Below are 15,150 nucleotides of genomic sequence, written 5' to 3' on the forward strand. Positions count from 1 at the left end.
AGTTGAATGCTTTACATTTAATTGAATAAACACTTCAGTTTCAGCTATAGTCGCACTTCAGCTAGTCGCATCATAAGGTAACATGGTAATGAGTGAAATCTGTAGCAAGTATCACAATACCTGATCTATAAAACATAATTTGTATTGTATTCGCAGTCAGATTGCAAACAGCCCATTGACCCCATAGAAATTCATGTGAGCCTATATGGGGTTTATTTTAATGACAAATGTCGAGAGCGCATGATTCTGGGGCAAACGCACATTAATATAATGCACAAGAGCGAATCTCTCCACTCGCATGCGGATTTCCTTTGCTCTCACACAAAACCAAACCGGACACGCAACCCACGACACAAGCTGTTCTCACCCAGAGAGAGTGCGCACACTTAAAGCATGTCTCCTCTCACTCAAACAAACTGTGTCCTGTGCACTCACAAATCTCTCTGTGCTCATGCACTAGATATTAACTCTTTTTGCACATGAATTAAACGTTGTCAAAAGTTATCAACCAATCAGATTTCAAAGATGGATTTGTTATTCCGTTATAATTTAATGCTAGGCCTACTTAGTCATAATAATCAAATAAATCAACCGGCTGCTTGGATGATTTGAAGATAACCTAGTTTAACAGTTAGGTCAAACCTCTCTGAACGATTAATCTAAACACAAACAAAAAAGCATATGAAGTTCTTGTGGTCATATATTGTGTACTTGCAGTGATACACAACTTAATACTTAATTCTGATGCTTAATATTTGGAGACCAAATATAACACTACAATGAATTTCTCATTCATTGCTTCTCCGACCGACGCGGAGTTAGAAGTTTAAATTTTGGCTCATGAGGACTTCAAGCCCATTATAATGAAGAAAAAAAAGCAATACAGCTGCATATGTGAGGGAAAGACAATTGGCTCGGCAAAAATAACTGTAGAGTAAATGTGTAAGTTTATTTATTTTTTTATTACATTACAACAAGTTACAAATTAAACTAACAGTACTTTAAGTTTTTCAGGTAGGTATAAAAGTAATGTTTCAGTGCAGAATTACTAAACTGAATAATCTATTAATCTGTGAAATAACACTAGTCTTCACTGTATAAATAATGTTGGGTACACATGAAAAGATTTTCAAAATTTGAGAGACCACAAACATGAAGACCATGAAAACCTAGATTTAACCGTTTTGCTCCTATAGTGTGCCTATAATACACTAAAACACAGTGTGTTGAGTTCAGTTGTGATTGTGTCTCATCACATGGACATATGTCCACCAAACAGGAGAGTCTCTTCTTGTCATGTGTTTGCACAGGAAGTGCTGAGTCTATTACACAGTCTGTGTGTTTGACAGTGTGTCATTAATAGATCAGTATGGAGATCTGTTCACTTCTTCTAATGCTCTGTGAGTATATTTTCTCATTTATGCGCTATTTTCATAATGATATAGTGATTCAGTGTATTGTATTTAATCATATTTATTTCACATTTTTATTATTCATGTCAATACTAACTGGTGATAGAGTATCAAATCTATCTGTAGCTCTTGATAGACCTATCTGTATGTGAACACGAAATACTGATGTGCTTCAGTTGATCTTCACTAGCAGTTAGTTCGTCTACATTTAGGCTTTACTTGTGAGGTATAACTCATACACTGAGATCTTGTTGTTCTGGAAATTGATTTGTTGAATGGTATAGCAATATAATAACCATATATAGATGAGATGGCTTGTAGTCCTACAGTAACGCATACACTGACCAGTGACGTTACTGACCACAATGATGCAACTTCCCACATGAATTACTGATGTCATGGAAAATAATATCTGCATTCAACTACGGCAACTATTTTATTCACACTTCCTTGCTGAGAGAAAAACACAATCCAGCAGTGTTTGTCTGAAATGTCTTAAACCAGTTAATTCAGTGTAGTCTGACTGTGACTCTGTTGTTAATGTGCGGTAAATCAATGCTGTATTTTCTCAAGAATGAAGTTCAGATGAATTGAGGAAGTCTTTAAGATCTCTAGTGCTCCTCATCACTACAGCAGAGGTCTCAACATAAGCACAAGATCAGAGTTTACTGCTTGGCAATTTCTGCTTGTCTTACAGTAATATTAACACAATTATTAGTAAATTGGTGATCTGTTAATGAGCCTGGTTTCATTTCAGTCTTCCACCTTATAATCAGTATGGATTGTTCATATAGTGATTGAAACTATACATTTATGAATGAAAATTAATGTTGAATTTTCTATTTGTGCTTTTTTTTAGTGCTTCTTTCAAACATCCACACTGGACACACTCAAGGTGATTTATATATCTCTTTAAATCTTCCCACATAACTCAGTGTAGGAAGTGAATATAACATATTGTGTGTTGTGTGTTTGTAATGTCATTTGTTGTGTCCTAAATGATATAAATGAGCTCTGAATTAAATGACCATTTATAAGATTACTCATATTTTAATTACATCAGAGTGTTGTTTTATGTTATATTATATTAAGGGAAATCTAAGGCTGCAGTGACTATAGAGCATGATAATCATGAACCCCTCACTGTCAGATGTGAAATCCATTGTATTGCAGCATTCCTGGACAAAGACACAAACTAAACACATACATGTGTAGATTATTGTGACTTATTAAGATGTTTCACCATAACTTCTGTTTGTTCTGTTGTTACAGAGCCACCTAAACCTCGTCTGAAGTTTGAGAAAAAACCATCACAGATATTCAGAGGAGATACTGTCAAACTCGAATGTGACAATGAGGGGGGTAATTGGAAATACACATTGCAGTGTGGAGATAAACAGCACAACTCTAAAGATTTTGATTTCTTGATCACTGTGGAGCTCACACAGTCCTGCAAGTGTAAAGCCTGCAGAGGATCATTCTGCTCTGAATGGAGTAATGCTGTGAATCTGACTGTTTCAGGTGAGTGATCATCAATGATACACGTCAGGATCTTACTCAGATGATATAGTAAAAAAATATATATTTTTGTTGGAATATTAATCTCAACATAGATAAAATGAATCTGAGCCATCTTCAATAAACAATGTCTTTTTAATCTCCTTTCTATACCTTACAAACTTTCGTTAAATTTAAGCATCAGACTAAATCTCCAATCTGATACAGTATTGATCATGACCATGTGATAACTTACTTCCTGTATCTTAAAGAATGATTTTTTTTTTTTTAAAAAAAGCATTTAAGCATGAATTGATTATTTATTTTTTGGATCTCATGATTTCTATCCTCATGTGCCTTCATTATGAGAGTTTGTTCATGAACCTAATATTTTGAAGGAACATAAAGATGAATAAAGAATTACCTGAATGTGAAGGCTAATGATGTTAAATCATCATTAATATAGATTATAGAAGTCATAAGTACTGAAAGATAATCTCTCAAGACTATTTATTAACTCAAAATTGTATCATGAAATATTTACAGATCCCATTGTAACTGTAAAGCCCCAGAGTTCAGTGTTCACTGGAGACACAGTTACTCTGATCTGTGATGTGGGATGGTCAACTGCACGGACAATTTACTGGTTCAAAGACTTTAAGAGAATAAAAGCTGTTTCTGCAACAGTAACACTGAGAGAAGTGAGAGTCTCTGATGGAGGAAGATATTCGTGTGCTGTACAAAATAAAACCACACAAAGCCAAGGAGTCGAGCTAACAGTAAGAGGTCAGTGCTGTTTTTACAGGATAATCAGATTTTGAGTTTACAATAATATTATGAAGATTAATGTCCCCCAATCACAATATCATGTGCTGTCAGTTAAAGTAACTTCAGTTTGTTTTGCACAGAGAGACCGAAGCCTGTAGTGCGTGTCCAGCCTGATGGACGTGTGTCCAGAGGACAGACAGTCACTCTCTCGTGTGACATACAGCAGACAGACGTCATCAACTGGAGCTACAGCTGGAATAAAGATGATTCAGAGATTCATGTCAGTCAGTCTCAGGAATACCGAATCAGTTCTGTTAATGAATCTCACACAGGTGATTACAGCTGCACTGGAAGAGAAACAGGAGGATCACGATACTCACACACCAGTGATAAAGTTACACTCACTGTATCAGGTGAGAATCTCATCAATCTGACAACATTCAGACACTAATCAACTTTTGCTTATGTGGAAATTATAATGTGATTGATTAAATTAATTAATAATTATATGACACATTTTAACTCAAGGCTGTGTTAAACCAAGCCAATTCTAATGTCTACAAAATGGCAAAATTATAATTTACAGTTTTGCATGTAATTGTTCTTTATTTTATGGCAGCATTTCAAAAGCAAAAAAAAAGAGGGTATGAGGAAAAAGTATTTCATCAATTATTTGCCTGTGTGTTTTTTTCCAGGTTCTGAAGCCCCATTGCTGCTTCTCTCAGCTCTCAAACTGCTCAGTTTTCTGCTGGCAGCTTCTCTATATCTGCTAGTGTCCATCATTCTGGGAGTCAAGTGCTACAGAGCTCATGGTGAGATCTCTCTCTTTCTCAGATGTTCTTCTAATGATGGGTTTAACCTGATCTATCATTGTTAACTTCAATTAAAATGTCACTTACTCCATATGTTGTGTGTTTTACAGCTGAATCAAATGAGATCAATCAATATACTGTTACAGAGGAGTAAACAACCCCAGTCCTGATGAATAAAAAAACCTATGTTTTTTCTCTTTTTTAAAAATTGTTTAGTTAAATTTAGTCTATAATTTTCTGACAAAATACATGCTCTGTGTGTGTGTGTGTGTGTGTGTGTGTGTGTACTACTATGGATGTGCACTTGGATTGGTTAAATGCAGAGCTCAAATTCCAAGTATGGGTCACCATACTTGGCCACACTTCACTTCACTTCACTTCACTTTATTTCTTTCTCAAATGATCTATAAACTACTGCAGCTCCCCTTTGAGTTGTTTCTTGGCTTTTTTCTGTTTTTAAAATGCTGAGGCAAATGCATATCTTCATTACTGTTAGTCAAGCTGGTTTGAAACAGTGCACTGTAAAAAGCACTAACACCTTTTGCTGTGTTCGAAATGCCACACTATCTTACCACTCTTTCCGTTACGTATAATGGACACAGTATGCAAACTTTCTGTATGCATAAACCCGGATGAACTACTCTATTTGCCAGAATATGTTAAATGTAACTCTGTACACTGAAATCAGTGTAGAAGCTGTTTTGTTACCCACAATGCGCTCCATGTGATGTTAAATCTTCAAGTGTGTGAGTGAACTGAGTAATAATTATAAATGTTACACTTTTATATGTATATATGTGCATGCGATTGTAAACTACAAAACTATTGCTGTGTATCTGAAAACAATATCAGCAGTAGCACATCAATTCTACTTTAATCTACAGTAAATATCCGATAAAGTCAAATGACGTTATCTTTATCTCTATAGCATTTTATACAGTAGGCTACAGAATGTTTCAAATATATTACAGTATTTCACAATTGCTAAAACACATTTCTTGAAACCTTCACCCATATTGTCAAAACTTTAAACACAAAACCCAGTCTTTAAACTGCATTCACAAAACCCCTGACTCTTCTGGCAAAACCAAACACTTGCCTCAAAACCATTTGCTCTGTTCTCAAAATCAAAGAATGCTTTCAAAACATAAACACAGCCAGTCAATATATAAACACTCATCAGCATTCATTAGACACTACATCAAAAAATTGACAGCACAGCGTTCCAGGGCATGTAGTTACAGATATATATATATATATATATATATATATATATATATATTTTTTATTGCATAGAAAATAATTTTTCCATAAATAAAAGTAAATAATTCACAACTCAGTACAGCAAATATATTGCATACTGTTAGTACTGCAAGTAATACAGTATAGAATTTTTGTATTTTCAGCATAAAAATAAAGTAAGCCCAAAGAACAAAGAGAACTCTAAATGCAAAGTGTATTACGCAAAACATTGTGCAATTGCAAAATCAAAGTCAAAATGTCAAATGTTTCCCATCCCATATATACCATGAAACACATGCATCAAATTTGTTCCACCATATTAATCGATATAGAAGCCTGAAAAGAACTAGGAAGACAAGACCAATTTTCCAAATCTGAGTTCAGGTAGGTGATCCGGATCCGCATCTGACAGCCTAGGTAAATCAAGGTTGGATAGAAAAGACGCAGAAGAGTCAGGGTCATCATCAGCAAGAAGAGTAAAAAGAGTGTAAGGCAACATTAATGTCTTTTGGGGATTCTTGATTTGATGTCAGGTTTTGTTGTACTGGAAACTGCTGAAACAGAGCTGAATAGTTCAACACCAAAATTACCATGTTTATAGCACAAGGCTTTTGAATGCTTGATTCTGATTGGTAGCGGAACTAGTGTGTTGTTTTCCAGTAAATGCACAGCTATGAAGTAGCTCCAGGTCTGTACTCTGCCAAATTATTCAAAGATTCCTACAAACTATAGTGAAGAGCAAACAAAATAAATGATGAACAATCTCCACACCTTTCCCATGGAATTAACTTAATTGTTTGTAGAAAGTAGGCTTTCTTCCTTTCGTTCTTTCTCCCCAAGCCACACACATACAGTATGTGCAGATCGACACACACAGCGGTTAACTTTTTCAATATTTGCAAAGAGTCTGCAACTAAAAAAACATTTCTCAGTAGCGAGCCACATGACCACACACACGCCTCTCTCTCTATCTCCTCTTATTATTGCATAGTAATGGCTCAAGTTTCTATTTGCTCTAAAGTTATATTTTGAAATTATTGTAGCAACAGAGGTTTAGAATTAACTGTTTTGAAAAGTAGGTCTGCTCACAAGACCATTTATTAAGGACAAAATCCTGATAAATATCTTGAAACTTAAACTTCTGAACAAAGACTTGAGGTTTTGTAACCGGGGTAGAAGCTGAATAATTGACTTAAATAGATGATGTTGTGAGACGTTGCACTTCTGCAGTTACCCAAACTGTGCCCACAATGATGAAATCAACCATATGAATTACTCATGCCGTCTGAAATAAGATCTGCCGTCCAGTGACTTTAAATTTACACTGTGGTTTTCAGTTATGAATCTTAGAAATGCACATCTCCAGTTCCAGTTATTGAGACATTGAATTGATTTGACAGAATGGAGATGGAGATAACTGAGCTGATGAAATATAGAATGATAGACCTGAGCTGTTGAGGTCTGGTTTCTGATTTTTGGCTGTAAATGCATGTAACAAATCAGTTTTCTACTGTCAGCTTCTCCATATCTGCTAAACCTTACCAAAAAATAGTGTACTTCAAGTTTATTTTACTAAGTGTACTTAAAGTAAAGTTCTAGTATATTTGTATATGTGTATACTTTATGTAGGAATTATACACATATCAGTGTTCTAGTAGTATACTTGTAAGTGTTCTCTTTCAATACTCCTTGGGACTAAATATTGGCCCACTTTCTAGTATATAAAAGTATACTTTTAAGTATAACTGTAGCAAACTTTGAGTACATTAGTAGTTTACTATGTTTGAATTTTGTATTGCAATTATACTGAAAGTGAACTTAAAGGTATACTGATAGTTTACTAATTAAGTATACCTATAAGTTCTGTATAACTGTATAATTAATACAGTTTTGATGCTGTTTGATGTCAGATGATTTTGTTAGATTACATGTGATAGTATGTTGTTTCTTTTTCTTCATAATGTGTTTTTTTAATCCTTTACAGAAGATGTGTACTAGCGCCCTCTACTGTATAACAACAAAAACACGGATTCTAAGACTTTTTGTAAGTATAAGTTAAATATATTAAATGTTATTTTAAGTATATTTCTGAGAAGTACCTAAAGCCCATTTATGAGAAGTACATAAAAAGTAAACTAAAAACATACTTTCCTATTTTAACTTTAAAAGAAGTTTACTAATAGCACACTTGAATAAACTTCTTTTTCGTAAGAGAGCGTCCATCATACTGGGAGTCAAATGCTACAGAGCCTCTCTCTTTCTCAAGTGCTCTTCTACAGATGGGTTTAACCTGATCCATCATTGTTAACTTTCATTAAAATGTCACTTATTCCATAAATTTTTTTTCTTCTTTTTTTTTTTTTTTTTTTACAGTTCAGACTGATGGGATCAGTGAACAAACAGATATAGAGGAGTAAAAGTCAGATTTGTTTCCAGCTGTGTTGGCAGGACTGTTTCCCATGGACAACGCCCCTTCTTCCTGGTGCTTAAACCTCCCCTCCCACGAACCACATGCACTCAAACTCATTTGAACTAAAAAAGACAATTTGATCAATTAAATAAATGACAAGCAATAGCACAAAAAAAAAACATTACAAGTTACAAATTAAACTAACAGTATTGTAAGTTTTTCAGGTAGGTCTAACAGTAATGTTTCAGTGCAGAATTACTAAACTGAATAATCTATTAATCTGTAAAATAACACTGGATAGTCTTCACTGTATAAATAATGTTGGGTACACATGAAAAGATTTTAAAAATTTGAGAGACCAAAAACATTAAGACCATGAAACCTAGATTTAACCGTTTTGCTCCTATAGTGTGCCTATAATACACTAAAACACAGTGTGTTGAGTTCAGTTGTGATTGTGTCTCATCACATGGACATATGTCCACCAAACAGGAGAGTCTCTTCTTGTCATGTGTTTGCACAGGAAGTGTTGAGTCTATTACACAGTCTGTGTGTTTGACAGTGTGTCATTAATAGATCAGTATGGAGATCTGTTCACTTCTTCTAATGCTCTGTGAGTATATTTTTTCATTTATGCGCTATTTTCATAATGATATAGTGATTCAGTGTATTGTATTTAATAATATCTATTTCACATTTTTATTATTCATGTCAATAATAACTGGTGATAGAGTATCAAATCTATCTGTAGCTCTTGATAGACCTATCTGTGTGTGAAGAAGAAATACTCCGATGTGCTTCAGTTGATCTTCACTAGCAGTTAGTTCGTCTACATTTAGGCTTTACTTGTGATGTATAACTCATACACTGAGATCTTGTTGTTCTGGAAATTGATTTGTTGAATGGTATAGAAATATAATAACCATATATAGATGAGATGGCTTGTGGTCCTACAGTAACACATACACTGACCAGTGACGTTACTGACCACAATGATGCCACTTTCCACATGAATCACTGATGTCATGGAAAATAATATCTGCATTCAACTACGGCAACTATTTTCTTCACACTTCCTTGCTGAGCAAACAACACAATCCAGCAGTGTTTGTCTGAAATGTCTTAAACCAGTTAATTCAGTGTAGCCTGACTGTGACTCTGTTGTTAATGTGCGGTAAATCAATGCTATATTTTCTCAAGAATGAAGTTCAGATGAATTGAGGATGTCTTTAAGATCTCTAGTGCTCCTCATCACTACAGCAGAGGTCTCAACATAAGCACAAGATCAAGATCAGTTTACTGCTTGGCAATTTTCTGCTTGTCTTACAGTAATATTTATACAATTATTAGTAAATTGGTGTTCTGTTAATGAGCCTGGTTTCATTTCAGTCTTCCACCTTATAATCAGCATGGATTTTTCATATGGTGATTTAAACTATACATTTATTTATGAAAATGAATGTGGAATTTCTAACCAGATATTCATATAGTGTTTATTTGTGCTTTTTTTTTAGTGCTTATTTCAAACATCCACACTGGAAACACTCAAGGTGATTTATATATCTCTTTAAATCTTCCCACGTAACTGTGTAGGGAGTGAATATAGCATATTGTGTGTTATGTGTTTGTAATGTCATTTGTTGTGTCCTAAATGATATAAATAAGCTCTGAATGAAATTACCATTTATAATATTACTCATATTTAATATACTCATGTTTTTTTTAATGTTATATTAATTAAAGGGAAACCTAAGGCTGCAGTGATTTTAGAGCATGAACCCCTCACTGTCAGATGTGAAATACCAGGACCTGAAGATGACTGGACATACAGCTGGTTTATAGAGGGGTCATCTCATCCCTTCAGCTCTGACAGAGAACTGAGCATCAGAACTGGTGTATCTGACACTAGCAGTAACGTCACATGTAGAGGAGAGAGGAGAAGTGATGGACAGAAGTCAGAGATCAGTGATGCTGTTACACTGACTATATCACGTGAGTCTGATGAGCTTCACTACATTATTTGTATATGACATTTAGTAGCACAGAAGAAAAGGAGAAGGTTGAAAATAAAGTGAGTTTATTGTTCTCATCGTGCAGGGCAAGTGGCTTCATTGGCACACAGCAGTAAGTGCTTTCAATATACAGTATTTCACCATTCCTGGACAAAGACAAGAAATAAAAACGGATACATGTGTAGATTATTGTGGCTTATTTATATGTTTCACCATAACTTCTGTTTGTCTGGTTCTTATAGAGGCAGCTAAACCTCGTCTGATTGTTGAGAAGAAACCACCACAGATATTCAGAGGAGATACTGTCATTCTCGTATGTGAAATAAAGGGTTATGATTGGACATACACATTGCAGTGTGGAGATAAACAGCACAACTCTAAAGATGAAGATGATTTCTTGATCACTGTGGAGCTCACACAGTCCTGCAAGTGTAAAGCCTGCAGACAATCAGTCTGCTCTGAATGGAGTAATGCTGTGAATCTGACTGTTTCAGGTGAGTGATCATCAATGATACACGTCAGGATCTTAATCAGAAAATGTAGTAAAAATTTTACTTTTTGTTGGAATATTAATCTCAACACAGATAAGATGAATCCGAGCCATCTTCAATAAACAATGTATTTTTAATCTCCTTTCTATTCCTTACAAACTTTCGTTAAATTTAAGCATCAGACTACATGTAGATCTCCGTCCAAGTATTGATCATGACCATGTGAACACTTACTTCCTGTATCTTAAAGAAGGATTTGTATTTTTATTTTATTTTTTACAAATATTACAACCTGAAAGAAAATTCTGAGAAGGTCTTCTTGAGCATTTAAGCATGAATTGATTATTTATTTTTTGGATCTCATGATTTCTATCCTCATGTACCTTCATTGAGTTCACTGTTCATGAACCTAATATTTTGGAGGAACATAAAGATGAATAAAGAATTACCTGAATGTGAAGGCTAATGATGTTAAATCATCATTAATATAGATTATAGAAGTCATTAGTAGTGAAAGATAATCTCTCAAGACTATTTATTAACTCAAAATTGTATCATGAAATATTTACAGACGATCCCATTGTAACTGTAAAGCCCCAGAGTTCAGTGTTCACTGGAGACACAGTTACTCTGATCTGTGATGTGAGACGGTCAACTGCACGGACAACTTACTGGTTCAAAGACTTTAAGAGAATAAAAGCTGATTCTGAAACAGAAACACTGAGAGAAGTGAGAGTCTCTGATGGAGGTAGATATTCGTGTACTGTACAAAATAAAACCACACAAAGCCAAGGAGTCATGCTAACAGTAAGAGGTCAGTGCTGTTTTTACAGGACAATCTGATTTAGAGTTTACAATAATATTATGAAGATTAATGTCCCCCAATCACAATATCATGTGCTGTCAGTTAAAGTAACTTCAGTTTGTTTTGCACAGAGAGACCCAAGCCTGTAGTGCGTGTCCAGCCTGATGGACGTGTGTCCAGAGGACAGACAGTCACTCTCTCGTGTGACATACAGCAGACAGACGTCATCAACTGGAGCTACAGCTGGAATAAAGATGATTCAGAGATTCATGTCAGTCAGTCTCAGGAATACCGAATCAGTTCTGTTAATGAATCTCACACAGGTAATTACAGCTGCACTGGAAGAGAAACAGGAGGATCACGATACTCACACACCAGTGATAAAGTTACACTCACTGTATCAGGTGAGAATCTCATCAATCTGACAACATTCAGACACTAATCAACTTTTGCTTATGTGGAAATTATAATGTGATTGATTAAATTAATTAATAATTATATGACACTTTTTAATTCATGGCTGTGTTAAACACAGGCAAACTCTAATGCCTACAAAATGGCAAAATTATATAGAGTGTAATTTTCAGTTTGGCATGTAATTGTTCTTTATTTTAATGCAGCATTTCAAAAGCAGAAAAAAGATAAATGGGAACAGTTAGTTGTGCTAGAGGGTATGAGGATAAAGTATTTCATCAATTATTTGTCTGTGTGTTTTTTTCCAGGTTCTGAAGCCCCATTGCTGCTTCTCTCAGCTCTCAAACTGCTCAGTTTTCTGCTGGCAGCTTCTCTATATCTGCTAGTGTCCATCATTCTGGGAGTCAAGTGCTACAGAGCTCATGGTTCTTCTAACGATGGGTTTAACCTGATCTATCATTGTTAACTTCAATTAAAATGTCACTTACTCCATAATGTTGTGTGTTTTACAGATGAATCAAATGAGGTCAATCAATATACTGTTACAAAGGATTGAAAGTCTGCAATCCTGATGATTAAAAAACAAAGTTTTTCTCTTTTTCAACATTATTTAGTTAAATTTAGCTTATAATTTTTTCTGAATTAGACAAAATACATGCTAAAAATACATGCAGGTGTGTGTGTGTGCACTACTGTGTGTGCAAGTATGGGTCACCACTTGGCCACATGCACTTCGCTTCACTTTCTCTTTCTTTCTTTCTTTCTTTCTTTCTTTCTTTCTCAAATGATCTATAAACTACTGCAGCTCCGTTTGAGTAATTTCTTGGCTTTTTCTTCTGTTTTTCAATATGCTGAGGCAAAGGTATATCTTCATTACTGTTATTTAGGGCTGGTTTGAATCGGTTTATTGTAAAAAGTGCTTAACACCTTTTGCTGTGTTCGAAATGGCATACTATTATACTACTTGTACAATGTACAATTACCATGTATAATGGTTACAGTATGCAAACTTTCTGTATGCATGGAATTCCTGGATGATCTACTCTATTTGCCAGAATATGTTAAATAAAACTCAAGTACACTGAAATCAGTACAGAAGCTGTGAAATAATATAATACCATTTAAATACTGTTGCATTATGCAATGTGTATAGTATGTGAAATGTTTGTATTCAAGGAATTGGCAGATTACCTGCTACATTTGCGGAAATCTGATCTTTGCAACTCAAGACAATGCATAGGATATTATTTTTCCTACAATGCAATGCGCTCCATGTGATGTTTATAATCTTTAAGCACATGAGTGAACTGAATTGTATGTCAAGTCTCCCGAGGCAGCAATAATCTTTTGTAGATCCTTTATTAATGTAACAAATTTATGTTTTGTTGATGGCAGAGATACAGAGAGCAATTAGCCACTATCATGATGAATAACATTTTTTTTTTTTTTTTTGATTTATTATATCAAGAAAGCCTTACAGTAAACATTAAAAAAAAAAGGCATCAGATACAATCGAGGATAAAAACACAATAAAGTCCAGGACTTATTTCCATTGTGGTCCTCAACACATAACATCAGGACAAAACAATTGCATATTGTGTAATGATCAGTGACATAACATACTGTACAAACATTAACAACTTGCACTTTGTGTATGAAATGATTTATAAATAAACTTGCCTTGCTTATTGGGTGGTAGTTTTTATTTTGTGTGGCAATATGAAGAACAACAATGTGAATGTGAATTTGAACTGTTATATGAGTGATGTAAAGAGGAGCTGGAGATCAGAAATGTTCCCAATGTGGAAGCAGGAGAGGATATCCTTTATAATGGCATTTTTAAAAAAAAATCCTGCTTATCAATTATCAATAATTACACTACGGTAAAGTTGAATGCTTGAATCTGATTGGCTGATGAACGTTCTGAGGTGTGCAAATATTTTCTGGGAAACACACGTTGAATATAGTTGCCCGCAGCTCTCCTGACCGCATTACATGTCCATATCACTTTGCATAGTGAAACTGTAATAACAGAAATTACAGGAATAACAAAAACAACAACATGACTGACAATTTTCCGAAAGTAATTAAACATGACATTTCTGAAGTAATAACAGAGCTGTTTAGAGATGCTGCTGCAGCCGAAATCACACAAGCTCTCTCGCTCTCTCTTTCTTTCTCTGTGTGTTTCTGTCTTTCTTTCTAAAGACTTAATTAATAACTGCATTAGAATGCTATCAATGACTCAAGCCTCCATTACTAGCTTTAAAATATTATGTTTTGGAACCAACAAAAGAGGCATTGGATGAGATGCGGAAGAAATAATCCTTCTCACAATAACGATTTAAGTGCAAAAACTGGACCAGCAGACATGAAAAACAACCTGCGGCAACATTGTTAAAGTAGCCCAATTTGTCAACACAGTGTCCATCGTTTAGTTGGGAATTTCCAAGCTGCTGTCAACGTCGCCTCTACTCCAGATCTTGTTATCCAGACTTTTGCAGACAAAAGAGGAATAACTGAAGCATAAACTACTTAAACTGAATTTGTGGTTTTGTGCGGCATTTCAAAGATTGCGCCTATGAGTGGCTAACAGCTAGCACCGAGCACAAAAAGTTATTTGACCATGTTTATTTTTTTATTTTTTATATGAGCAAAGGGACATGGAATGACAGACTCACATACTTTATATTCAAGTGACAGGTGAGTGCTTAACTCTTTGACGAGTAATGATTCATGCACATTGTTATTGAGGTGTACGTGTTGTTTGAAAATACTGTTGTATGGATTTGTGTATGTCCAGCATTTGTATAGTTCTGCAGCTGTGAGCGCGTCATCATTTTAGAGTGACGTGAATGTTCACAGTGAATCGTGCATAGGTGGATCCATGATCCATGTAGGGAAATTTAATCTGAATTTAACCCTCCCTAATCCAGTCTACTGTTGAAATTGTTGATCATTGTTATTTCATTGTCGTTGAGAGCCTGTGTGCAGCATAATATGCAAATGATATGCATATGGCTGTGTTAGCTATTACAGAGATGTGTATGATAGATGTGTTAAGGAATGTAGTTTACAGTTGCTTACTGAAGACCCTGACTGAAACACAACGGTATGCTACTGCCAATGAATAACTTTTTTTATGTTGTGTTGAGATGCATTTGCTGATTTTAAATGTCGTTTCCATCAGTTGTTCCTCCTTCTTCAACCACCATGATTTGAAAATATACACATGGCACTTTAACTTCCCTTTAAGCTTGGACAATCTTGCAACCAACGCCGCACCC

General features: G+C 34.9%; 1 protein-coding gene across 1 annotated transcript; it reads left to right on the forward strand.

Moving 5' to 3' along the window:
• Nucleotides 1–240: 240 nt before the first annotated feature.
• Nucleotides 241–13,538, forward strand: LOC128017539 (V-set and immunoglobulin domain-containing protein 10-like 2). Its single transcript, XM_052602943.1, has 13 exons — nucleotides 241–376; nucleotides 2,685–2,933; nucleotides 3,456–3,695; nucleotides 3,818–4,090; nucleotides 4,373–4,489; nucleotides 4,600–4,639; nucleotides 8,634–8,686; nucleotides 9,656–9,691; nucleotides 9,885–10,133; nucleotides 11,216–11,458; nucleotides 11,581–11,853; nucleotides 12,172–12,288; nucleotides 12,376–13,538. The coding sequence occupies exons 1-13, from the start codon at nucleotides 241–243 to the stop codon at nucleotides 12,417–12,419; spliced, it is 2,070 nt and encodes a 689-aa protein (XP_052458903.1). The 3' UTR covers nucleotides 12,420–13,538.
• Nucleotides 13,539–15,150: the final 1,612 nt, after the last annotated feature.

Source organism: Carassius gibelio, chromosome A7 (assembly GCF_023724105.1).
Source record: "Carassius gibelio isolate Cgi1373 ecotype wild population from Czech Republic chromosome A7, carGib1.2-hapl.c, whole genome shotgun sequence".
Lineage (NCBI taxonomy): Eukaryota > Metazoa > Chordata > Actinopteri > Cypriniformes > Cyprinidae > Carassius > Carassius gibelio.

What these genes read in the sequence shown, in the direction of transcription:
- LOC128017539 (XM_052602943.1), top strand. Translation starts at nt 241, where the DNA reads ATGATTCTGGGGCAAACGCACATTAATATAATGCACAAGAGCGAATCT. An exon ending in GCTGTTCTCACCCAGAGAGA is followed by an intron (nt 377 to 2,684) that starts GTGCGCACACTT and finishes CTGTTGTTACAG; the next exon opens with AGCCACCTAAACCTCGTCTG. An exon ending in CAAGTGCTACAGAGCTCATG is followed by an intron (nt 12,289 to 12,375) that starts GTTCTTCTAACG and finishes TGTGTTTTACAG; the next exon opens with ATGAATCAAATGAGGTCAAT.